We start from the raw sequence: 26,742 nt of genomic DNA on the forward strand, positions 1-26,742 counted from the left end.
TCATGTTCCTTTGTGATGACATGCTTATTACAGCTTTCCTGATGGTATACCCATGTATTGAGTACCTTCACAGGGATTCACTGCTATGAAATACAGTAGATTGATTTAAGATGCAAGTATTTCAAATATGACTAGGACTCTGACAGCATCCTCTTTTTTCATGACTTTCTTGGCTAGTTCTTTAAACACTATGAGGTGTTTATTTAGTTGAATTGATTTACAGTACACTATTTTTTTTGTTCTCTGAAATGACAGGTTTATTATAAAGGTCAGCTGGGAAGAGCTACGGCTCTAAGTGTAACTCCTGAAATGGAAAGAGTAAAGAAGAATCAAGAGAATATTAGTTCGGCAAGTGGTTTTCTTCATTTTGCACAATCACAAAGAATGTGTCATTTACTGTTTACATACAGCCCTGTTTTTTTCTTGTGAAAGCAAAATATATTTTTAAGAAACATTTGGGATATATGCAATAAGTACATGTGATATTTTAGATGATTTCCACAAGCTGCCAATGTTTAAAATGACATTTTCTTGCAACCCTCTATTGATATTCCCAGATGTGACCAACAGTTACATTTAATGTTTAGTTTTAAACTATGTTGTGTTCATTTAAACAATGATTCATGTATTTTAGCCAGTGTCTTTGAAAGTGGTAAAGTCTTTCATGTATAAGTGAAGTAATTATCATTTTAGATATATTCCATCGAATATGGATTGTTAAATGCTCTCTGCAAAACAAAATGAGAAATGAGTCATTACTCCAAAGTAAGGACTTACAGGGAAAATTTTTTATATACATTTAATATAGAAATTACTTATTCATGAAGGTCCCACGGTGCCTATCTCTATAGTGTTCTCTCTCTTACCGGGTGCCAGGGTTTCGGTACTGCATCACACACTATGCCCTCAGGTCTGCGACAATAATCATGCATAATCAGCTTCACAAACATCAGTGTTCCGGTGGTCAGCTGTCAAGAAGAGCTCTTGGCCTGGGGATCAGCATTTAGCTTTTAGCATTTATACCTTTCCAATGGCATTTCTGTCAAGAGATGCTGACTGAATTCAACATAAATTACCTTTAGGTTGTGACTGCTTAGAAGGAAACTAGATTTGTTTCTCACTGTTTCTTATCCCCTATGGAGGGAGAAATAAAATGACATGGAGGGAAGTTGGTGTGCACTCTTCAACAGTGTCATGGTGAAAATGGGAAAATGTAGAAACAGGGAAGTAAATTTAGGTTTCATTTAGTTTGGGGTTTTCCCTGTTCAGTTTAAGTGTGGTAACCACTTTTACTGACTGCACTGTTGGTGGATATTGTTCATTTACACATTTGCTTTCAGTTGATAGAACGATTTAGGCCATTTTTGCTATAGTTTTTAAAGGATACCTTTGATAATAAAACTTTAGATTGTTATTCTATAATAAAATGTAATACACTGAACAAGTAACTTGGGGGAATAATTTAGAATATGTTGTATGTAATTTACTTATTTGGAAAACTTGAAAAAGTTATGAAGTTTTTAAGATTATAATTGTGTTATTAAGTATGTTCTACTATTTACTTTACAGGTAAAATATACCCAGGACCATAAACAGATGAAAGGCAGACCAAGTCTGATTTTAGACACACCTGGTCTGCGGCATGTCAAAGAAGCACAAAATCATATTTCCATGGTAGGGTGTAACCGGATCCTCCTTCTCACAGTTAGAATATACTGTGGAATGGCATCACCGAGTGTGCTGACAGTGACAGCTCACCATTAATTTGGACAACTAGCAAAGTGTGGGAGTATGGATGGGCTGATCCTTTTGGGGAGACATTTTAATCACACTGAAATGTAATGGAAATATTGTCTAATAAAATAATTTTTCTCAGTGATTTTTTTGGCGTGTTTTCATTTCTAACATGATGACTAAAAATGCATTTTATGAAAGATATTTGGCTGGACTTATTTCCAATTAATTTTAAGACAGAATTTGGTGTGTTTGCATGTTGCATGGAAGATTAAAAATATGTCTGCATTTTAAAACAGTTTCATAAGATATAATTTATATACCATAAAATTTACCTACTTAAAGTATAAAATTCAGTGATTTGTATAATTTACAGAGTTAAACGACCATTACCCTAATCCAATTTTAGAACCTAAAAAGTACATGCTTTGAAGTATATATACAATTTTGTAATTGTATAATGTGTATGTCATTATTTATAACTCTCTTAATCTAATTTTAAATAGTTTTCTCGAATAAGTATGTGGAGATGGCTTATAGTTTTATTGCATCTTAAAGGTTAAGAAATAGGAAATTAATTTGTACCTTAGTACATTTTAGAGAGTAACTAGGATCATATATCTTTTAAAGATTCTTACTGATATAAGGTATATATATGTAATTTAAAAGAGCTGCTAACCATAATAATACAAAACTGTGTGACTATATCACCACTTGATTCCTAATGCTAGGAAGCTGAAGTTTCAGACATTAATTTTGGAATGGAAAAGATATACAGGGTCCTGCACAAATAACTCCCCTTTTTATTACAAAATCATAAACATGTAATTCTGTAACATAACAGTATCACACTGAAGCACACCATATAACACATTAGGTGAAATGTTCAAATTAAAACTATAAATTGTTACACCCATATTATTACCCTACCAGCCACACTAGGCAGGTGCTACTTCTGCTGGACTCTGTATGTGTGCAGAAAATGATCCAGATGCAGCGATGCAGTGACAGCTGTCATTATATCCAAATGTTGTGAGCTATGTAATAATCAGAAAATTTCAGTTGAGTTAATACTTTTTTTCCTTTTTTTCAGGTAAAATACCATGAAGATTTTGAAAAGACAAAGGGGAGGGGCTTTACTCCTGTCGTGGATGACCCTGTGACAGAGCGAGTGAGGAAGAATACCCAGGTCATCAGCGATGCCGCTTACAAAGGCGTCCATCCTCACATTGTGGAGATGGACAGGAGACCTGGAATCATAGTGGGTAAGCTGATGGTCCTTCTTGGCAGGTCTGCATGGTCCCAAAGACTGTGCTTGCCTGAGCTTTAGAATTAGCCTCATTCTTTGTCAGACTCCACCTCCAGTGTTTGATGGGGTGCCCAGCTTGAGAGGGACCAGAGTGTTATCGTTGCACCTCTTGAATGGGGTTCATGGCGTGCACCAGGTAAAGTTCCAGTCCTTTCTGTAACTAGACGTCTGCCTTTAATAACTTTCTGGTCTTACAAATGTTTCTATTTGTTAAGCAAAGAAGCAGCTCAAATATTAGACATGGGTGATAACAAGGGTTGAATAATTATTTTGTTTTTACTTTATGGCTTTGATCAATATATTGTACTACAGACATCATCTGCACAGGTGACAGAAATAATGGAAATAATTCCATTTAGGTCCCTTTACTACGAATAGATGTCTCAGGCAGATTCTGATGGCATGCCATAACATGAATAGTTTATATTTTTAAAATATTACCTCTGAATGGGGATAGTTGGGAGGTGTCTGAAAGCCCCATAAATCAGAAAGCAAAGAACTTCTTTTCTGGTTGTCCCTTCTAGTCAGTCAGGGGAAGTCTTAGGAACAGTGTTTGAAGGTGGCTGAGGCGGCAAGGATCCTATGAAGTCTAAGGATGAGACAGCAAAGCTATTAATTTTTCAGCACGTACCAACAACCCATACTTCCAACAGACTATTGTCTTCTTCAGAGCAGTTAGCCTCTAAGTTATTGTAGCTAGTCCAATTATATTGCTCAAATAATATTTTTGGTAGTCATGTAACATTGCCTCTCAGTAAACTCAGTGTTAGGTTAACTTAACCTTGAACGTAAAAGGGTTTTGGACCTCATGAAAGGCCATTCAGTGATGACATGAGTCAGGGAAGTGTATGTTTGACAGTTTCATGTGTTAGCACTAATTGTACAAATAATTGACATCTTTAACTAGGTTTTTATTTTCCTGTTGTTGGTACAGCACTATACAGATCATTCTAGGACCTGATAACCATTAGGTAGAGAGACTGATAAACCTGAAAGTTATTAGATTTAGATTTTGCCTCCAACTAAAACAGGAGAATAAATTGGCTTGCACAGTCTGCTTGTTGACCACAGCAGCAAACTAATCTGTGGTCCATGGACAGCAGGAAGCTTTTCCTTGTTCATCTTCCTGTCCCTCATTGGTCCTTGCTCGGTGCCTTGCTTTATTGCATTTTTCAGATAAGTGTATCTACGTGGATTAGCTCACACTCACTGGCTCAGAATGAAAACTGGCTGCTACTTGCTTACATTTTAAAAATGTATTTCTGTTATAGGGAGAGAATTTTTTTGTTTTGTTTTCTCAGGAAAAATCTCTCAGTCACATCCCATGAATTACTCAGATGTCCTTCATCAGGAGTTTTCACCAAATATTGTACCTGTTGCAGTGTGTGGGGAGCACAAGTGACCAGGGGCAGGGGTGGGGGTGGCTGCACTGAGCACGCTAGTGTGCTCGTGTGCTGGGGGATGACTCGTGTGGAAGAGCAATGAAGAATAAACAGGGCAGCTTAAATGTGTCCATAAAGTTTTCTTAACAAATCCTGGTGAACACAACATTTCTTTGTTCTCTTTGATGTCTGCCTTGCAGTTGGTTTGCTTATTACATGCTTGCTCTTTACATATGTCACTTTCAAGACTTGCTCGTGACTCTCTTTGGTGCTGACTTTTTAAATTCATTCTTGATTTGTTGATTTTTTCCTTTTGGTAAAAGACCTCAAAGTTTGGCGCACAGATCCTGGCTCTATCTTCGACATTGACCCTCTAGAAGACAACATTCAGTCTAGGAGTCTGCATATGCTCTCTGGTACTGCCTGCACTTCGAGTTCCTCCCTGTTGTGTGGTTTTGTCCTGAAGGTGCAGCTGCTCTGTGCTGCAGAGGTTCATTGTGCCGACTGTGCGACGTAAATTTTAAAGTTGAGGGTTTGAAAAACCAGAAAAGTGCTAGCATGAAAACGAAACTTGAAAAGGACTTTTTAGTATAGTGAAACTAGTTTGTACTAGATTCATTTAAAAGGGCATTTAGAACTTAGGTATATTTGCTTTCAAATGCAGTTATTTCGGTTATTTGGACTGCACTAAACTGCCAAGTCATAAAAAAGATTTGTTTCATGAGAAATGCCGTTACAACTTTTCAAAGGTACAATTAAAGAATTATATATAAAAGTATTGGGAAGTTATCTGTATAGCATCACAAATGTCTTAAAATAAACTTTCAAGTCTCCCTAAAATTTACTTGTGAGTTTTCATATAATGTGAAATTTATAGTTTTCATAGGAAGTTTGACTTTTAACTTAGACTGCATATTTATAATTAAAAGCAAAAACTGAATGGTTTGGATATCTGGGTATAATGATAGCTGATTTGATATTTCTGACTTTCATACTGTGTTTAGCAAACAAAAGCTTTGACAATTGTGCAGTTATTTTAAACATTAAAGATAGATACATCATTTAGTTCTTGCCCTGCCCTCTGATTTTGACTTTAGATTTTATCATTGACATTAATAAAATGGAAAGCCCAAAGCAAAATGGGGATTCTAATTTTTAATAGTCAATTTGATCCACACAATCAACCAAATAGTCATTTAAGCTTCTAAAAATAAAGAAAAGGCAACAAATATTGCATGCTGGTGACACTTGAAAGCAATTATTTGTAACTAGTCATTATGTTTGATAGAAATTTATTAGTTTGCTAATGTTTTCTTAATTCTTCTCAATTTTCTATCTCTCATATCTATTTTAAAATCTAGATTAAAATGAGCATAATAATCGTTAAGTCATTTATATAGCTGATACAATCTATGCTGATTTTGGGGAATAGGTGGTTAGAATTTATAGTATGGAGCTTTTGAGTTATTTAGTAAGGGATTGTTTCTCCTTCTTGTTAAACTTTTAATAATATTTTGTTTCCTATGTTTTTCAATGCACTTGATCACAAGTGTGAATACTTTCCCTCCATTATAGAAAAGGCAAGTCACTATAGGAGACAGCGGTCTCGGTCACACTCGAGCAGTACCTTCGGTACCGTTTTGGGAGATGACAAGTCAGAAATGTCCGAGGTTTACCCTAGCTTTTCCTGCTGCAGTGAGGTAACGAGGCTGTCTGATGAAGGAGGTACCAAACATTAATCATTCTCAAAGAAAACTAATTCATCTTGAAAAAATGTGTCACAAGTGTGTTTTAACACATTCTTTACACATAACCATTTAGCCTGGGTGTATTTGAAAGTTTTTCATTTTGAGTCCTTTTTGTAAACTACTAATTTGCATTTCTGCATGTTTGTTTTGTATCTTTAATGGCAAAAGGGTTTTGGGATCTGTTTTTGAGTTTGTTTTACAAGAGTTGGATATAAAGGATATATATGGCCAGAATGGAAACTTTTGTTCTGCAAAGTTTGTATCTGATTTCCATTAAGAAAAACCATTCTTATAGTTATTACATTTGAGTGGCTGAGCAATTGCTATGAAATGTGTGTGTTTGAATATTTATATACATTTGCAGTCAGAGTTAGACCTTGCCAAAAAAAAGCTGAGTATGATACTTGGGATATGAAGCTTTTGTTTTTAAATGGAAAGTACTGTTGATTATTAAAAATGTTCTCTATATTTTATATACCCACCCTTTTCCTCTACTTTCTTCTGTTTTCTGCATCCAAGCTGGTGGATTAGATCAAAAGTTTTAGTTGAAATTGTTTTGGATGTAAACTAATACTGATAAAGTGGTTATCAGAGATTTATTTGGTTTTTGTTTTTATTTCGGTGAGAGCAGTTGCTTTCTACTCTCAACAAGTTTCCATTATGCGAGACAGTGTTGTCCACCATGGTCACTGTGTTACACCCTAGACCGTCAGCCCTTCCTCGCTGTGTGGCGGAAAGTTTGTACCTTTGCCCTGTGTTTGTCCACTTCCCCTCACCCAGCTCAGCAACCACTTTTCTGCTCTTACTATGAGTCTGACCTTTTAGATTCCTCCTTGGTAGAAAGCTTTTAAAGATATCCTTTCTCTGTAATTCTGATACAGTATAAAATAGTTTCGCTCTACTGTAGGGAAGGTAGGCACGAGGGATCTTCCCTTTCTGTGTCTAATTCTCTAACAATTGATTCAGTAACTTCTTGGTTTGTTTCTATTTTGGAGGAGCTTGGGGCTGCTGTGGTTATGGAGGAACAGAATAATATTGATGCTTGGTGGAATAAATAAAACCCAAAGCCAATATGAGAACACATTTCCATCAACCTTATTTAACTTTATTTTAGTTCAGCATGCTGGAGTTGATGTCTCTCCCAAATACAATGTACCATAGGGTCTGTGCTTCAGCAGTGACCCTTTCACTTTTGTCTATGCACACTAACACAGCATCCACTCATTTATTCATCAGTGTTTATCGAGTGCTTTTTGCACACCATCCAAGAGCTTGGATCCGGCAATGCATACAGCACAGAGTGAAGGAGACATGCATATGCTCCGAAGGGCTTAGGGCCTGGTGGGATCCCTGACTTTAAGCAGAAACTTACCCAAGTACTGTATAATTATGAAGAGAGTAAGTGGTATGAGAGGAGGGCACGGGGGTGACAAGGTGTACTAACGGGAATTCCATCTGGTCCTGATGGCAGGGAAGCCTTCCCCAAGGAAGAAGATTTGAACTGAGATATGAGTGCTGAATGGAAGTTAAGTAGGCCAAGGGGGCTTTGGGAGAAAAATGTTTCTCGTAGACAGAACAGAGCACTGAAATGGTGTGTCATTCAAATGGAGGCATCAAGGAGGCAGAGTTTGGAGGAGAAGCCTGTACTGGAGATGAGTGTGGAAGTCATCATCCGTGTCGATGATAAGGTCTTGGGTGAATCGATGTAGAGGAGAATTCAGAGATCCCTTCTGCACACGTCTCAGCTCCCTCTGAACCAGCAGATTCAAGTCCAGGTTCACTTGTCCCTGATTCCATTCTCCCTTCCAAGGTTGTGTTATAAAAACCCACTGTTGTTGGTTCATTTTCTCTTTCTTTTCTCAAGCTACCGCTCCTTTTTCCTAATTATGCCTAGCAAGGGGACCTTATACTATGCCAAACTGAATGAGAAAATGTCTCCCTGGAAGGATGGTATACATAAATATTTTTGCATTTATACTACAATCTGAGTAAGAGTAGCATACAATTAAGAAGAATTAAATACATCTTTTCAAATGGAGGAATTTTGGACTTCATGGAAGGTGACAGAGGGGAGGTTTTGTGCAGGAAGAGGGAGGTCCCAAAAACTCAAACAAGGCTTCTTCAGCCCTGTAAGAAAAGCTGACCCTCTGGAGGCATTTATAAGTTTGCCACTCTTCTCGTCATGAGGGCAAGATGCTCTGTCTTCAGCGATAGTCCCTATTTTAGAAATCGAGGTATGAGTTATGAAGCAAAAAAAAAGTGTATCATTAAGTTTTATTATAAACAAGTAGTGATGGTATCACCACAGAATAACTGTGTTAATTTGAAAAGATTTTAAGATACATGGCAATATGCTCCTAATTTACATTTATTTTAATTGAAGCAAAACACATTCTACCAATTGGCACCTTATGCCAATATTCAAGTTATTGGTGACATATCAAACCCAATATGCCCCAGACCATCTCCCCACTCCTCACCTTTCTCTACCTTCACCCACACAACTCGGCTACTTTTTTGGGCTCAGTGGCAACTGAAACTTTCCTTTAGAGTCGTTCAACACTCTTGTTTTTCATGCACATCCTACATCCTATCAATTCACCAATCTTGTCAAGTCCACCAGGAAAATATATCCGGAACCTAACTGCTGGTGCCCGGCTCTGCCTCACTGTGCTGGGCCAGCTGCTGCCCTCCCCCCGGTGGTCACTGTCACCCTCTGACGGGTTTCCCTGCTTCCACTCTTGCCACCCATTCTGCCCATCCTCTGCCTCAGTCTTTCTCTATCTGGCAGCCAGAAGGATCTTTTTATTTTATCTATTTAATTAATTTTTATTAAAATATAGTTAATATACTATATATAGTAGTTTTAGGTGTATAATGGTTATACATTAACATCACTATGATGTCATCATAATGATTCAACATCACTGTGTCTAACAAGGCGATTATCACACTGAGTCTGATAACCAGCTGCTATCATGCAGGGTTATTTTGATACCATTGACTGCATTCCCCATGTGCACTTTACATCCTTGTGACTTATTTATTTTGTAACTAGAAATTTGTACCTCTTACACCATACTCAAAAATTAACTCAAAATGGATTAAGGGCTTAAATGTAAGACTAGAGATTACGAAGCTCCTAGAAGAAAACAGGCAGTAAACTCTTTGACATTGGTCTTAGCAATATCTTTTTTGATATGTCTCCCCAGACAAGGGCAACAAGACCAAAAAAAAAAAAAAACAGGACTATATCAAAATAAAAAGCTTTGTACACTGAAGGAAACCATCAACAAACAAAAAGTCACTGCACTAAATAGGGGAAGATATTTGTAAATGACACATTTGATAAGGGGGTTAATGTATGAAATAGATGAAGAACTCATACAACTCAACATCTAAAAACAAACAATCCATTAAAAAATGAGCAGAGGACCTGAACAGACATTTTCCATGGAAAATACATAGATGGCTAATAGGCATATGCAAAGATGCTCCAAACATCACTAACCATCAGGAAAAGGCAAATCAAAACCACAATGAGGTATCATCTCACACCTGTCAGATTAGCTGTTATGAAAAAGACAATAAAGAATAAGTGCTGGCAAGGATATAGAGAAAAGGAAACTCTTGTGCACTGTTGGTGGGAATGCAGACTGGTGCAGCCACTGTGGAAAACAGTACGGAGGTTCCTCAAGAAATTAAAAAAGGATCTTTTTGAAACATAATCATGTCACTCTTCAGCTTACATTTCATTCTGAATATAACTTAAATCCTCACCATCACCAATAAAGTCTTATCCAATATGGTCCCCAGCTGCCACCCCAAATTCATTTCCTGCCACTCTGTATACTCCTTCACTCCCCCCAACTTGGTCTCCCCGCTGTATTCAAACCTCCCAGGAAAGCTCCCACCCTGGGCCTTTGCTATTACTGTTCCTCTGCCTGGAATATTACTGTCCACCCCAGATACTGCTTGCTTCACCCCATTTCTTCACACTGTTGCGCAGATGTCGCTTTATCAGAGAGACCCTCTCTAACTGCCAGAGACACAATAACACCCCTTTCTGTCCTGTCTGTCCCTTTACCTTGCTTTTTTCTTTCATTAGCACTTGACACCACCTACCTCTTTCTTGCTGGAAGGAAGCTCCATAGGAGCAGGGATGTTAGCTGATTTGTTTACTCATCTATTTCCAGCTCTTAGGATAAGCACTCAGCAAATATTTGGTGAATGAATGAATGGCCAAATTAAGTTATTTCCTGATCATTTTTAAAATTGAGATATTACTGACATATAACATTGTATTAGTTTTAGGTATAAATTAATACTTTAAATACTAAAACTACATACATAACTGTAAGTATGATTTTTTTCTGAATAAAATTCTATTGTGGAAGGCTTTCAAGAAAATTCATTTTTGTTTTGATATGTTTCAATAACATTAAAGTATTGCTGAGAAGCCTAAAGTGGAAACATTCCCAGTTTTGTTTTGTTTTGTTTTGTTTTTTTCCTGGTGGGGAAGGGAAAGAGCAGTATCTATGGCTTGTCAGTCGCTTTGAAATCTAGGGTCTCCTTTGAAATGTGTGCTATGCTGGGCCCTGGTGAGGAGGTGCTGATTGACTCTGTAGAAGAATGAAATGTTTATGGTCATGACAGCTGTTTGATGAAAACTTTAGTGTCTATAGTACTAGCAGTCAATCATATGCATTTGTTTAAATACTATTCTAGACACTTCAAAGAATTTTAGAAAAGTATATGTTAATGGTAAGATGAAGAAAACATTTGTGGTATTTAGAAATGCCACTTTTTCATCCAGATTTTCTTGGTTTCTTTAAACTTAGATTAGGATTCTTTATGCTAAAATCTGTTATGCCCCAGAGGGACCTCCTTTAATAATTGGGCTGTCTCCCTGCTGTTGGGTGGCGTACGTGGCATGCTCACTGCGGGACGGGATACCATGCTGTGCAGGGGGACAAGGCATTGAACTTCACCCTTGCTCTCTCACTGCTTGATCTGTGTTCACGGGAGGTCATCTAACCTCATTAGGCTAAGATTCCACGTCTGTACTGGGAAGGATGTAGGGCAAGAAGTTTTCTAAGGAATTTTATACTTCCTAGCCTAAGTGCCGTACATTTAAATGAACTTTTATTTTCCTTCTGTACCTTCTATGTATGAAAATGCACTTATGTCCTGAGGGCAGTCTGTTTTACTTTGTGGATTAAATGGCTGAGCAGTTATGAGAGTCATATTTGTAGGGTCCTCCCTCTGAGTTAGAGAAAGTCCTGATTGTTAGCACAGAAGGTTAAATGATCAACTCATTTTCTTGAGGCAAAAACCCAATGTTTTCATCACTCCCATTTGGTTTTCATGAGCATTAACATAGAAGCCTTCTCCTTTACATTTTAATCGTTGTTTTAGTTATGTGTTTCTCATGATATTTGCCCATCTTGCTTTGATTGCTGAATATTTCCATTTTCTTATGTGATTATTTTGGGCTTTCTTTATGTTTCAATCTACTTTCCAAGATATTAAGTTACCAAAGGGTTTTCATTTTGCATCTCTACTGGATTACTTTGATGCAATAAGGGAGGCTTTTACTTAAACTTCATCGAATTTTGGGTTGATTCTTGAATAGTATTGGAAATCATTTTTATTGCCTTTTGGTATTAGATTAGGTTAACTTATTTTCATTTGCCACAGTTCCTTATGTGGTAATAATCCTGACGGCTTTTGCTTATTTCACCGCAAGGTTTTCTTTGATCCTCATGGTTGTCCTCTGTTCCCTTGCCTGCAACACGTATTTGCCTTCTGGTACCACTTTGTCTTTCCCCGGTTCTCCTTCATGTACAGTGCTCTGTGTTGCTGGCTTTTTTATGTTTGCAGCCTCCTCCCTTGTTTACCTTTTTTCATTTTGAAATTATGTTCAGTTTTGCTTCAGGTATTTTTTGTATTTCTGTCTTCCTCTGGAGCATACAAGTATTATAATACCGAAGGAAAAGCAGGTACACTTTTCAAATAGACATTTTCAGTGTTTCAGCCTTGTGAATTTTTCCATTTTGCTGTGAAAAAGTCTTCTTGGGATGACCTAGTTCTGCCTTAACTGATGGAAAACAAATTTTGGATCCTGTGACAGCCCTCACTGGGTTGTGTTTACAGCACTTCATACCATGGAATGTGTTCTTAAAAGAGGTCAGGTTGCAAGAGAGGCTTTAGTACGTTCTGGAGCTCTCGGGATATTGTCAGCAGGCATATCAAGAGGGCAGTGCATTGATTAAGGAGCCAATTTTCCTACTGTTTTATAGGCACCTATAACTCCATTTGTTCATTCACCAGGCATTTATCTAGTATCTCCTATGTGTGTGAGATGTTGGGAACCACAAAAATAAAAGATACAGTTAATTGTCTTCAAAGAACTCATGTTCTGGTGAGTGAACTACATACATGATGCCATGGTGTTGGGGAGCACATTATGATGGGATAATGCCTAGACTTAGAATTAGACAGGCAGAGAAGTGGAAAAGGAACATCCGGGGCAGAAAAGGAGCACATGAGGGAACACAGCACATTGGAAACTTGGTGCGTTTCGCACATCTGGAACCCGGGGCTGTGTGTGTCCAGGAGATGGGCTGAAGAAGATGAGGACTAGAACCAGAGTGTGCCCGTGCTGAGCCAAGTCTCTTCAGAGAGAGTTCAAATGGACACAATTTCAGGGAACTTTCCTTGGGCTTTATCCTGTAGGAGGTTGGGAGGCTATTTAGAGGACCTGTTACCTAGACTGGTAGGTGGTTGAATCTCTGCCTTTGGAGTTTGTCTTGGAATCCAGGCTGTACTCGGTGATTTAAATCCTAACAAGAGCATCAACACCTTGGACTTCTAAAGGGCTAATGATGTAGAGACATGATAGTGGACTTTTATTTCAAACTTTGCAGCCTCTTTTATTGTTGACGTTTGTCATTTATGTAGAAAGTCAGAAATACTAACACCGAAGCATCTCTGTTGACTCCCAGACTCCAGATAAAAGGACCAACTGCTGGATGTTTAATAAGCATCTCAAATTTTATGTCTGGACCTAAAATCTTATTTCCTATCTTAGTGACAAACAAACATCTGTTCTTGGTGTTTTGTTTATTTGCTTGTTTTTTGTTCACCATCTCAGTTGATGACACAATCACTCATCCTAATACTCAGGATTAAACTGTGGAATAATTCTGATCATCTTTCTCCCTCTAACATTTCACATCTAGTCCATCTTTAAGCCTGTTGGCTCTATCTTCAAAATACATCTGTCCCCAATCCTGCCACGTCTCACCACATCCACTGCACCCTGAGTAAATCACCATCCTCTCTGCTCAACATTGCAGAAACAGGCTCCTGGTCTTTGTCATTCCACTCTTGCCTGTTTCGGTCTGGTCTCCACCCAGCTGCCCAATGGTTTTAAAGACCTGCACCTGATCTGATTCTATTTTTGCTCAAAATATTCTAAGTGTGATTCCAGTCACACTTAGACTAAAAACCATGGTGTACAGTCTGCAAGATTTTCTATAGTCTGGCCCTTGATCATATCTCTGATTTCATTTCCCACCAGCCTCCTTACTCTAGCCACACAGATGTTCTGGCCGGCCCAGCATGCCAGGCGTTCCCTCATCCTGAGCCTTTGCAACCACTGGTCCCTTTGCCCGGAACACTGTCCTGGGTGTTTTTGTCACTTGCTCACTTCCTTCAGGTCTGTGATTTTTATTTTTTTTTGTTTATTCTGTTAGAATTGTCCCAATCCCCCCCGCCCTTTGCCCTCCTCCATCCAGCTTACCCCTCATTCCCACAGTCCATCCCCACACCATTGTCCATGTCCATGGGTCATTCATACATGTTCTTTGACTACCCCCTTTCCCTTCTGTCCACCCTTCCCCCCACTCCTTTGCCTTTGGCAGCTGTCAGTCTGCTCTCTATTTCCATGTCTGTGGTTCTGTTTTGCTCATTCATTTATTTTGTTCATTAGCTTCCTCTTATAAGTGAGATCATATGGTATTTGTCCTTCACTGACTGGCTTATTTCACTTAGCACAATAGTCTCCAGTTCTATCCATGCTGTTGCAAAGAGTAGGAATTCCTTCCTCTTTATTTCTGCTGCATAGTACTCCATCGTGTAAACATACTACAGTTTTTGATCCACTCATCTACTGATGGGCACTTAGGCTGTTTCCAACATTTGGATGTTATAAATAGTGAGGCTATGAACATAGAGGTGCACAGGTTCTTTTGAATTGGTGATTCAGGATTCTTAGGGTATATTCCCAGCAGTGGAATAACTGGGTCATAAGGCAGTTCCATTTTTAGTTCTTTGAGGAAATTCCATACTGTTTTCCACAGTGGCTGTACCAGTCTGCATTCCCACCAACAGTGCATGAGGGTTCCCTTTTCTCTACATCCTTGCCAGCACTTGTTGTTTGCTGATTTATGAATGATATCCATTCTGACAGGTGTGAGGTGATGTCTTATTGTGATTTTAATTTGCATCTCTCTGATGGCTAATGATGTTGAACATTTTTTTCGTATGTTTATGGGCCATCTATATGTCTTCTTTGGAGAAGTGTCTATTCACATCCTTTGCCCATTTTTTAATTGGATTTATTGTCTTCCTGGTGTGGAGTCATATGAGTTTAATATATTTTGGAGATCAGACCCTTGTCCAATGTATCATTGGCAAATATGTTCTCCCATACAGTGGGTTCCCTTTTCATTTTGATGATGGTGTCTTTAGCTGTCCAGAGCTTTGTAATTTGATGTAGTCCCATTTGTTTATTTTTCCTTTATTTTCCTTGCTCTAGGAGATGTATCAGCAAAAATATTGCTACATGGGATATCTGAAACTTTACTGCCTATGTTTTCCTTTAGTACTTTTACGGTATCATGACTTAAATATTTAAGCCTTTTATCCATTTTGAGTTATTCTGGTATATGGTGTAAGTTGACGGTCTAGTGCCTTTTTTTTGTATGTACCAGTCCAGTTCTCCCAAAAGCATTTATTGAGGAGGCAATTTTTACTCCATTATATGCTCATGCTGCCTTTGATTAAATGTCAAGTAATCTAAAATGGTTTCCTTGATCACTCTACATTGAAAGCCCTAAACCCACATACACTCATAACTTTCTATCCCCTTACCCTGATTTATTTTTAATAACTTTTTAAAGGCTTATTGAGGCATAATTGATATACAAAAGTCACACATATTTAATGCATGTGTTTTGATGAGTTTGGACATATGCATACACCATGATACCATTATCATAATCAAGGTACTGAACATATCCACCATTTGCAGATTTCCTGTGTTGAGGTGTGTGTGAGGGAGGGGGGTGTTGTTGTAAAAACACTAACTGCGAGAATTATCCTCAACATACTTTACATTGTACAATACAACCTTGTTATCTATAGGTACTATGTTGTACAGCAGCTATCTAGAGCTTCTTCATCTTGCATAACTGAGACTTTATACCCATCAAGCAACAATTCCCCATTCCCCACCTCACCCCAGCTCCTGGCAGCCATCATTCCACTTTCTGCTCTATGAATTTGAGTATTTTAGATACCTCATAATAAGTGGAATCATGCAGTATTCGTCCTTTTGTGACTAGCTTGTATCACTTAGCATAATGTCCTCAAGATTCATCCATGTTGTTGAAATGTAGGATTTCCTTCTTTCTAAGGCTGAATAATGTTTCATTTTATACACACACACACACACACACACACACACTATATTTTCTGTGCTCATACATCTGTTGATGGTTATTTGGGTTGTATTCATTTTTAGCTAGTGTGAATAGTGCCCCAGTAAACAAGGGGCTATATTCCCTTGATATCAGGAAAATGTAGATCAAAACCACAATGAGATATCACCTCATATCTGTTATGATGACTATTGTTAAAAAAACACCAAAGAGAAGTTTTGGTGAGCATGTGGACAAATTTGAAATTTTATACACTGTTGATGGGGATGTAAGAGGTACAGCAACTATGGAAAACTGTGTGGAGGTTCCTCAAAAAATTAAAGATAGAATTACAATAGGATCCAGCAATCCTAATTCTGGGTATATATTCATAACTGTTTTTCCTACCTGATATTTCATTATGTTTTAAGTAGTTTTATTTGTATAGTGTCTGTGTCTGCCCCTGAATATAAACTCTTTTGGAACAGAATCTCACTGCCTGCTTTTATTCTCTAGTCCATAATTACCACCTGGAATAGAACCTGTATTACAGTAGATACTCAATAAACATTGTTGCATATATAAATATATTCAAATTAAATTTGATCTGAAATATAACCAACTTTGCTACATGTACTAAATGATGAAAACATGGCATTAAACTTTATTAATGTCTGTTTAAAGCTAATTTGACTAGGAGTAACAGTGCAATAATAATTCTTATTAGAACTTTTAAAAAGTAGTAATGTAATATGTATCACTGGGACATAACATTATAACCAATGTTTATTACAAAGTCTGAGTCCAGTAATGACCTTCTATATCAAGAAATCAGTAAATTCTTCCCACATTAACAATTCTGTTTTCATACAAATGCTTCTCATCTTAGTTTTTGTGTATTTTAGTTATGACATCTTTCCTCAGTAAAGACTCAGTAAAGTAGAAGTGTACATCCAAATTCTGAAATTCATACCTGTTATATCTTTTTTTTAAATAAAGCTGTTTTTATTTTTATTTAAATTTTTCTTTTATTGTTATTCAAGTACAGTTGTCTCCATTTGGTTTCTGTCTCAGTGTGTTCCAGTTTATTGTTAGAACCTCCGCAGAGACAGAATGAATGTGTCATGTAGCTTCTCTTCCAGTACCTGGCACAGGACTGGGGAGGGCTCATGAGTAAATGCTAAATGAAAGGAGACAAAAATGCAAGAACAAATAATCACTTTTCTAGGTTCAGCAAACACCACTAGGATGTGCTTTGAGTTCCTAAGGACAACAGTTGTCATTAAAAGTTAAATTTGCCTTAAAATTGAGAACAGAAATATTTAACTCAGGCATTATTAATAATGCACTGAACTAGCAGTGTTTCACAATTTCTTTTAATATGAATAAAATCCATGAAGTCACTATCTTTTGTCCAGTATTCTCATTAATTTTTTTCTGTTAATTCTCTTTTCCCATTAAGGATTTATATTTTATGATTTATAGGTAACATTCTGCCCAAGTTCAGTGTTATTGGTTTTTAATCATGAGCATAGTTTTAAAATCAGAACTATCTACTAGAAAATACACTCCTCCATTTGAACTCTTGGTCTTCATTTAAAATAAACTTGACAGTATTTCTATTTTAGCCACTACTTCAGTTTTCTGATTATGGATGGCTAACCCTCAAACCTCCTCCAAAATCTAATTCCTTCCTAACCTGACTTCTAAAAGGAAAATATATTCAACAGAAAAATCTCAGATGTGTTATTTGTCCACTGTGTTTGAGTATCATTTCTGATATGAATTTGAGAAGTTTTCTAGTGTCTGTCAAAAAAGTAATATTTTAGTGTCTTCATTTAAGTTTAGGAAAATTTAGAGTTGCTGGCTGAAATACTAAATCTCTGTGATAAAACTAATCTCAATGAAAATGAATGATTCCTTTATAATATAAAATATAATTATCATAATATTACATGATTATTTTTAGCCATCTAACCTTTTAAAAAAGCACACATTTTTTGGAGTACACTAAAAGGTATACTTTTTTAGAAATTGTTACAAATTTCAAAAAGTTTCAAATCAAATTTTAGAAATGTTCAGTTAGTTCTTCTGCTACCCCAAGAAAAAGGTTTTGGATTCTGACTGCATTGAAGTACTTAGAGAAACTCATGTTCTGAGCATCAATAGACTTGGAATGAAAGAAACATGCTAAGTTTCCTTTTCTGAGTGTGAAATTGTGGAAAGGATTAAACACTAATGAACAACACCTGTTCCAAGATGCACATGTGTTTTTCATTGATTTTTCAAAAATTAAATCAAAGGGTTCCATATGTGTAGAAGGACAAACATCTGATACTTAAAGTAGCAAACAATAAAACATTAAAAGTATATTTCCTGTGAAGCTGAGCTGATTGGGGAAAAGGGGAGATTTGATCATCAGGAAGATATAAACGTGGCTAAAGCATATGCACCATGTGGGAAAATGCTGGAAGAGCTTTGCAAATTGTAAAGTGGCATACATGGAAAGGACAGAATAGGCATTCTTGATTTTCATATTGTTGAACATTCACAATGAAATTGGACATAGTAGGGTTTTTTTATGGATCAAAGTTGGTGTCCAAGTTGGAGAATAGAGTAAGTGCACATGCATATTTATGTGTCTGTCCTATATAAAACAGTAAAGTCATAACATTTTTTTCTGTAACATGAATTTCTCTGCTGTCCCCCAAATTCCTGTTTCATCCAGGTGCCCCACATCCTTCTGCCCCAAACCTCAGGCTGGTAGGTCGTGGGTATTGGATCCTGACTTTACTTTAAATTTCTATGGGCTGATGGTGCTGGCTGATGTATTAAGTTTCTGCATTTTGTTTGTTCATCATCCGCTGTTGCCCAGGCTGTGGTCATGCTGCTTCTCTTGTTTTCAGATTCACTGCTCCTCATTGCCCAATCTTCCCCCCAAAATATTGTGGATCTCCCTGGGCCACACTTTTTAGACATTCTGGTTCTTGATCATTATCTTTCATCATATTCCTGACCCATGTGTACAGACATTGTTGTTTACGAGCCTTTCAAGATCTAGGATCTTACCTGTGTCCTGTGTAAATGTCCTTCTAATTTGTGCCTCTGATCACAATTACCTGTTGCTCACCTCCTTACCTCTATATGACTGTGTCTCTTTATACCTGCCTACTTCCCCAGCCCCAGCTATTTATCTTGAACTTGGAGCTTGGATTCTGTGAAACCCACATAGTCCTTTACATTCATTTCCCCACATTTTTCTACCTTCAAATCATGTCAAGGACACATTGAGTCAGTCTCTTTTTTTTCTTTTGAGTCCATTTCATATATGCCTATTGGTTGGAAAAAATTCCTTCTCATTCAGAAATGTAATCGATACTGAGATATATCTACATGTAATATTTAGTGTGTCTTGTCACTAAGGATGTCTAATGTAAAACTGTATTTGGGAACTCCATGTAGATTGATGATATTCCCTAAGATTTGAGTTGATTAACACAAGAAAAAAGACAGATAGTCCAGTTTTCAGTTGGATGTATTTATTCAGTGAGTATGTACAGAATACCCTCTGCATTTGGCACTATGCACATTTCTTTCATTGTACTTGAATGAAGAATCTTTCTGTGTAAGATTGATTTATACAATATTTGCAGCTTTATTCACCAAGGAAAATTGGTATTTGCTATGAGCTGACTATTTAGTCATGACATAATTTGTGTCCAAAAGCTAGACTTAGTGATAGGCTTACCTAAATGGAAACAGCATTCCTTCCTGCCTGCTGTTCTTAAGTTCTTTATTGCTTTCATCTTCTCAGAGAATTGCCCCAAATTACATATGCACTATCCATACTGTACTTTCCTTCACTCTTTTTTGTTTTGCTTTGAGGGATAGTGTGCAGGTGTGTGTATAGACACAGATATATACCATACGGATATTGTGCCATAAGAATGTTATGAAAGACTCTGAAATTTGGGGCAGGAATTATTTCTTTTTCCCTTAGTGACAATCCTGCTTATGTTTGTGGTTTGGTTTATAGTTACAGGTTGGGGGATTTATCCTGGCTGAAGTAGCTAAAAATTAGAAACGAATTCTTAAGTGTCTAGTTGTATTCAGATCATGTTATGTTTTAGCTCGGTTCTGTCAGAGAACATTCACAAATGAGTTAACTTTGAAATCAGAACATCCAGCTTTTCGGGCCTTTTCTTTTTCTAATAATTTAAAGTATAACTAATTTTGTACTTTAAAAAATTTTTTTAAATACTGTTCTTTTTTCAAGACACTTTATTTTTTTAAGATTTTATTTATTTATTTTTAGAGAGGGAAGGGAGGGAGAAAGAGAGAGAGAGAGAAACATCAATGTGCGGTTGCTGGGGGCCGTGGCATGCAACCCAGGCATGTGCCCTGACTGGGAATCAAACCTGCGATGCTTTGGTTTGCAGCCCATGAATCCACTGAGCTATGCCACCCAGGGCTTTTGTACTTTTTTTAATAGTTAGGAAGTCCAGAATCCCTAAACAGAATTTTAGAAGTTCTTGCTTGAGACAGCTGAGCTAAATACATAAATGAACAGTCAAAAGTAATATATATGTATATACAGTTCCAAACAATACATAACCTGTATGTTTTCTTTTGTAGTTAATTAGCAATTAACAGGTAATCAGAAACTTTAAATATTTAACTTTATTTGATTAAAATAACATTGTAAACATGATTGCTTGAGTTTGGGGAAGAAAATGGTTAAATAATCTCTTGGACTTAATTGTATTTTCAACTGAATTCTTAGCATGTCTGGGAAAGAGCTTGTCACTCAGTTCTGATGCTGACCTGGGGGAGTAGCGTGCTCAGCCGTGTTCTGCAGAATGGTTTGGGGTACTGTTAGGAGGCATTATGGTGGGAGGTCTTTGATGCTCAGTAGGAAAGTGGTTGAAGTCCTATCAGGAGATGTGATTTGAGCACAGACTTGAAATTATTCATGCAGGATAAAGTGGCTGAATGACAATTGCTCTGGGTAAACTAAAGTAGGATAGCCTTGGCAATGGGAAAAAAAAACAACAATTGAATACAGTCAGAGACTTTTCAGGTGCTAAAATGTCACTTAAAAGAAATCTAAAAGCCATTGCTTCAGAAGTGATGCTACTTTCTGTGATTTGAGCTTGCTTTTCCAAAAATGAATGAATTATTCTCACTATAATTTCTTCCAGAGATGCTCTGGCACACCTCATCAACACACAGACATAAATTTTTTATGCAGTTGACACTAAAGTTTACCACAAAAAACAGAGTAACCTCTGTGTGCATACCAACCTAAGTGCATATCTTCCCAGGCCTTTACAACCCCCCTTCCTTTGCCTTTTCCTGCCTCTCACTCCCGACTGCCCCACCAGCAAGAAAGAATGGTGGGTTGCTGACACTTCCAGTATCAGATCTAGGACTCACTGTTCTGGGAGCTTCGGTGCTCTTCCATGTTTCTGAACCCACAATGACTCTTTGGAGATTAATCTTGTGCTGTCTTGTCACTACTTATGTGATCATTTTGGTGTGGAGTTTGGTGTGGACTCAGGAGTTTGGGTTCTGCATTCAGATTTTTGACTTCCAAATCCTGGTCCCATCTAGCTCTGGTTGACGAAGTCACTGAGTCTTGCTAACCTTTGGTCTCCATCTGTAACAGATGGGGATGTACGACCTGTAAAATGGTGGCAATTATACTGGCTTTTGCATGTGACATGCTAATCACAGGGCCTGGCACACTGTAGGTAGGGAGACCACCTGTCCTGATTTCCCCAAGACTGAGGTAGTTTCTGTGAAGCAGAACTTTCAGTGCCAAGATTGGGAAACTCCTGAGAAAACTGAGTTGGTCTCTCTAGTTATAAGCATTTCATTTACATTATTAAAATTTTATTGTATTCATATCTTGTATTGCTTGGGAAGCAGAATCCTGTTGTCGTCTTTGCTCTATTAAGTGACACTCACAGGGCCTCATGCCTATTGCTTAAATATTTTCATGTGTACTGCATTTGCTTAAAAGAGGTTTGCAGTACTTTATAGTAATAAAACTTATCTAAGAATAGAAAATTAAAACAGACGATTGGGGGATCTAGAAGGGGAAATTGTTAGGAACATAGTATTGGCTTGAGAGATAATTTTTGACTTTGCAAAGACATTTTTTGGCTGCAGTCTCCTTTCCTTGCAGATGGTGACCGGGTTCTGCATTGGTCAGGCCCTGGGGGGACGGGGGCAGCGCCCATTAGTCTGATAATCATTGTGTTCTGTGGCACTTGCCTTAGCAGGAGTGTTTCGTGTTAGCCTCCAAATTATTCTCCAGTTAACTCTCTGTCGACTCAGATAATTTATCACAATTCCCAGTTTCTCCTTGAGTCCCAGATTTAAACATCTGCCTCCACAAATACTAGAAACAAGTCATGCAGCAGAGTGTGTGTTAGCCTCTTCCAGCTGCTGTAAGAGAGTACCATAGACCACGTGGCTTGCAAACAACAACAGTCTGTTCCTCACAGTTCTGGAGTCTGGAAGTCTGTGATTGGGCTGCCAGCATAGGCGGGTCTGGTGAGGCCCCTCTTCCAGGTGGCTGACTACTGTCTTCTCCTTGTGCCCTCATGTGACAGAAAGGGAGCTAGCTAGCTCTCTGGCTTGTTCTCCTAAGGGCACTAATTGCATGCATGGTGGCTCTACCCCCACAACCCAGTCATCTCCAAAAGGCCCCACCTCCAAATCCCATTACATTGGGGTTAGGTTTCAACATAAGAATTGGGGGTGGGGAGAATGACCCAAACATTGTCCATTGCAGGGGAAGAAAGGGAACTTGGGAATAGTTTAAATAAGACCACATGTGCCCCTAAATTTGTGTCCCCTGAGGGAGAAGGAAGTCCGCAGAAGCTCAGGGGTTTATCATCATGGCTGACCATTTGAAAACCTTGGAAGATTTAAAAAATAAAACAACAGCGTCCAGTCCCTCCCATTCCCACCCCAGACATTCTGATGTAATTGTTCCAGAGGATCTGGACATAACATCGGTTTAAAGATCCAGGTGAATGTGATACGCAGCTACAGCAGAAACCGCCACAAGTAGCTGGTTCCTCCTCTGTCTCTTTGCTTCCCCAGCTCATGGCCCCTGCCTGAGCACAAAATGAACACAGGAAATAGTAATGTTCGCTTTTATTTTTACATATCATTTCCAACATTTGAGTACATATTTGTATCACAGTGATGATTATGTATGCCTTTAAAACTTGTTTAACTCATTTTTAGATCGTTTCATTTTTATGCTAATAGCTTATGATGCAGCAAGCTTGTTTTTTAGGCAGCTGTCTACTCACAGTTTATCGTTAAAACCCAAACATTTCAAACCTAGAGGCAATCTGGCTTGTTTCTGTTTTCTGCAGGGAAGGAAAAGAATCCTCTATACTGCTAGGAATTCTCTTAGATTAAAAAATAGCATTTTGTTACTGGATTAGCATAAATGTTGCAGATTTAGTCCACACTTGTGGTTTGTGGAGAGAATCCAGTGCCAGGAGGACTTGGGTTCTGACACGGAACTCCAGATGTGCTACAGGGGCCACGTCCTGGGCCCATCTCAGTACTGGTTACTCGACCACCTTGCTCTGGCCTAGATAGGGTCTAGCTAGGACCTAGTTCATTATTTAATAGTTTGTTCAAAACTAGCAGCCTCTTTATTCTTTCTCTTTTTTTTGTTTTCTTTCAGTTTAGCAATTCCCCTTTAATAGTCTAAACAGAGATTTTTTTTGTCCTAAAAAAAAACCCAGAACATTTTTTGACATGCATTAGCTGATAAAACCATAGTCAAAGACTAGAAAATGTGACAGTAATTTTATTGCATCTTATATTTTTTATTGGAAGTCTTCTGGTGATTTTCTCCTTATTCTGGATTTTTCAAGAAGTAAGCCTTGAGGAAAAGCCCCACAATTATTCTCTCTGTTTGTATTATGTCTTTAGTTAGCCATCACTATAGACGAATGCCTGTGCTCCCTGCCCCAAAATTCACGTGTTGAAATCTAACTCCCAAAGTGCTGGTGTTAGGAGGTGGGGCCTTTGGGAGGTGATTGGATCATAAGGGTGGAGCCTCCATGAGTGGGATTTAGTGCCCTTATAAAAGAGACTCCAGAGAGCTCCCTGGTTCCCTTCTGTCACATAAGGACACAGAAATTTGAACCAGGAAGCCAGAACTCACCAGATACTGATCCTGCTAACACCTTAATCTTAGACTTCCCAGTCTCTAGAACTGTGAGACATGAATGTTTATTGTCTAAGCCACTCAGGCTGGGTCTTTGGCCCAATGGGCCAAGACATCAATCAAGCACTACTTTTATTTTATTATTTGAATTTGGAGTTTGGCCGCCTACTGTTACCCTATAGTCATGGGAGGTTTTCCAAACGTCCATCTCATCTTTGATGACTGGAGGCCTTTGCTGTGGTGTCACTGTGCAGAGATCATTGTTCCATTGCCTTCCTGCTTAATGTCAGCTGCTGCATTTCTGTTCTGTGAAGTGGGGATGTATCTATCTAAGGAAACAGCTCTGATAACTAAAGACAATGTACAAGACACCTGCACACCGAGGACACTTACATAACACCCTTCTTCACCTACTCTGGGCACATCCCCCATAGTGGACTTCTTTTTGGGTCCTTTCTCCCTTCACTGTACATACATTTCTTTGGTTCATTTGCTCTAATCTTTGTATTACATTTGCATGTTTTTCATCATTTTTTCATTTTCAAATTTGCAAAGCCTCCTAAAAATTTTCTTCCTCCATTTTCACCTTCTGTTTTGTGATCTTCAGATCTACTTACTTCTTTATTTTGTTTTTTTATTTCTCATAATAAGAATAAACATTAAATGGAAAGTATTGGTCCTGACTGACTGTGGAAGAACTTTGTTGTGCAGTGGAAGTGTTATTTTGGTTCTGTAAGTATGGAGGACACTCTAAATCAACCCTAAAATCCTTAGAGCTTTTGTCAGCTTCCAGATCTCTGGTGGATAAATTTCACCAATGCAAAATGAAAGTTGAGTCACATGTCTGCGTTTTGTTGTTCCCTTAGGATAATGAAGCTACTGCTTTGTGACTTTTATGTTATTGCAATAAAAACCCCTCCAACTCAAAACTCTTGGGTTGTAAGACCATTGTATTTTATCATCATCCATCTGTATCAATGTTTATAGGACCTCACCACTGGTTAATAAAGAGGGCATTGTATTTTTGTCTTTCATACTAAGTTCTTGTTTGTTGTGAAGTTAGCCTAATATCTGTTGCTTGCACAACTCTTTGAATTTCATATTTTCATGGAAGAAATCTCTGACTCACATGGACTACCTTTTAACCAAATTTTTAATAAATGCAATTCCATAGTCATTGCTTCCCATTTCTGTTTGTTTGTTTTATCTATGCCCTATAAAAAGCAATTGTGTACCAAAACAAAAAGCAATGCCTATGTCCCTTTTTGCTTATTATTTTATTGAATTTATTGGTATGACATTGGTTAATAATGATATAGGTTTCAAGTGTACAATTCTATAATACGTCATCCATGTATTGTATTGTGTGTTCACCACCCGAAGTCAAGGCTCTTTCCATCACCACTTACCCTCCCTTTACCCTGTGCCTCTTTTAAAATTGGTATGTTCTTTTCATAAGTTGATTACTCTGGGCTCTCAGGTATGTTCTTCGTAACCTTGATAGGAGCTTCCTAAAAACTCTTTCAGTGTACCAGGTGTAAGGTAGATGGCAAGGTCCAATAACCCCAAAGGAACTTGCATTTAATAATACAATCAGAAAGGGAAATGGAAATAATCAACGAAAGCATGAAGAGAAACCATAAGGACTAGATAGATTACATTTGCTCTAAGCTTTCTCATGCTACACTTTCTCTCCTGCTCTCTCAAACTCATGCATATTTCGGATAAATACATTACTTTTATTTCCTGCTGTATTTGGCAAAGCTACAGGTTCACTTTGAAGGTCAAACTTAAGTAGTTGAGTAGGCATACCTATACCTGATTATTAAAAGCCAGAATTAGAGAATACTGTTAAACCACATTCTTCCATTGTTAAAACGGGTAGGCGCTGTGTACAAACTGTGTAAACACAAACATGTTACAGCCTCTGAGATGGTATATTTAATGTTTCTATTCTTCATTGTTGTCCATTCCTGTTAGTTCTTTCCCAAAATATTTTAAGATGGCTGCACTTAACTCTGTACATCAAAATTTAAAGGTCACAATTGAATAGTACAACAAAGAATTAAAAGATTAATTTTTATTTTAAGTTTACAGGGTTATTTATTTAAACTTACATAGCATTCACAGATAGATTAGAATAATAATTAATGAAATGACTTGTGTAATGGACAAAAAACACTTCAGGAGTGCCCATTTGGAGTACGCAGTAGGAATGATTGGCTAATATATTTAACTGGAAATGTGCTAGGTATCGAGTCATTGCTTTAACTGGGCAAAAGGCCCTCACTGCTCTCAGAGGGCACTTGTTTTTGTCAATGCTCTTCTGCCCGGCAGGTCTTGGACATGGTGGGATGTGATAACTGGTAACAGTTATGGAGGTTTACTAAGTGACAGGCAATGTAGTGAGCTCTGTGCATCCATGAGCTCAGTAACTATTTGCAGAGAGTCAAGCGTGTGACTAAATGGTCAGTCCTTCTTGTTTCCAACGCACAGAAAAGGCCCTTTCACTCAGCTAAATAAGGGGCCTACATATATTTATGGGGATTTCTTTATTTTTCTTCACAAGTGAATTTTGACAATATCTTTTATATCTCTTGACCTTAGATATTTAAATTGAGTTGATAACGTTAAAAAGCACTATTCTCTGAAGTAT

At 37.7% G+C, this 26,742-nt stretch overlaps 1 protein-coding gene across 3 annotated transcripts in view; it reads left to right on the forward strand.

Annotated features, from left to right (window-relative positions):
* Nucleotides 1-26,742, forward strand: part of NEBL (nebulette) — a 341,865-nt gene that overhangs the window by 305,308 nt on the left and 9,815 nt on the right. The window contains exons 24-28 of one of the 3 annotated variants that reach the window (XM_028506854.2): nucleotides 256-348; nucleotides 1,570-1,674; nucleotides 2,828-2,999; nucleotides 4,749-4,841; nucleotides 6,001-6,150. In XM_028506854.2, coding sequence (XP_028362655.1) covers nucleotides 256-348; nucleotides 1,570-1,674; nucleotides 2,828-2,999; nucleotides 4,749-4,841; nucleotides 6,001-6,150 — 613 coding nt within the window. The remainder of the gene's footprint in view (nucleotides 1-255; nucleotides 349-1,569; nucleotides 1,675-2,827; nucleotides 3,000-4,748; nucleotides 4,842-6,000; nucleotides 6,151-26,742) is intronic. The other 2 variants (XM_036023529.1, XM_028506855.2) reach the window with 2 other exon arrangements.

The sequence above is a fragment of the Phyllostomus discolor genome, chromosome 1, assembly GCF_004126475.2.
Source record: "Phyllostomus discolor isolate MPI-MPIP mPhyDis1 chromosome 1, mPhyDis1.pri.v3, whole genome shotgun sequence".
Classification (NCBI taxonomy): domain Eukaryota; kingdom Metazoa; phylum Chordata; class Mammalia; order Chiroptera; family Phyllostomidae; genus Phyllostomus; species Phyllostomus discolor.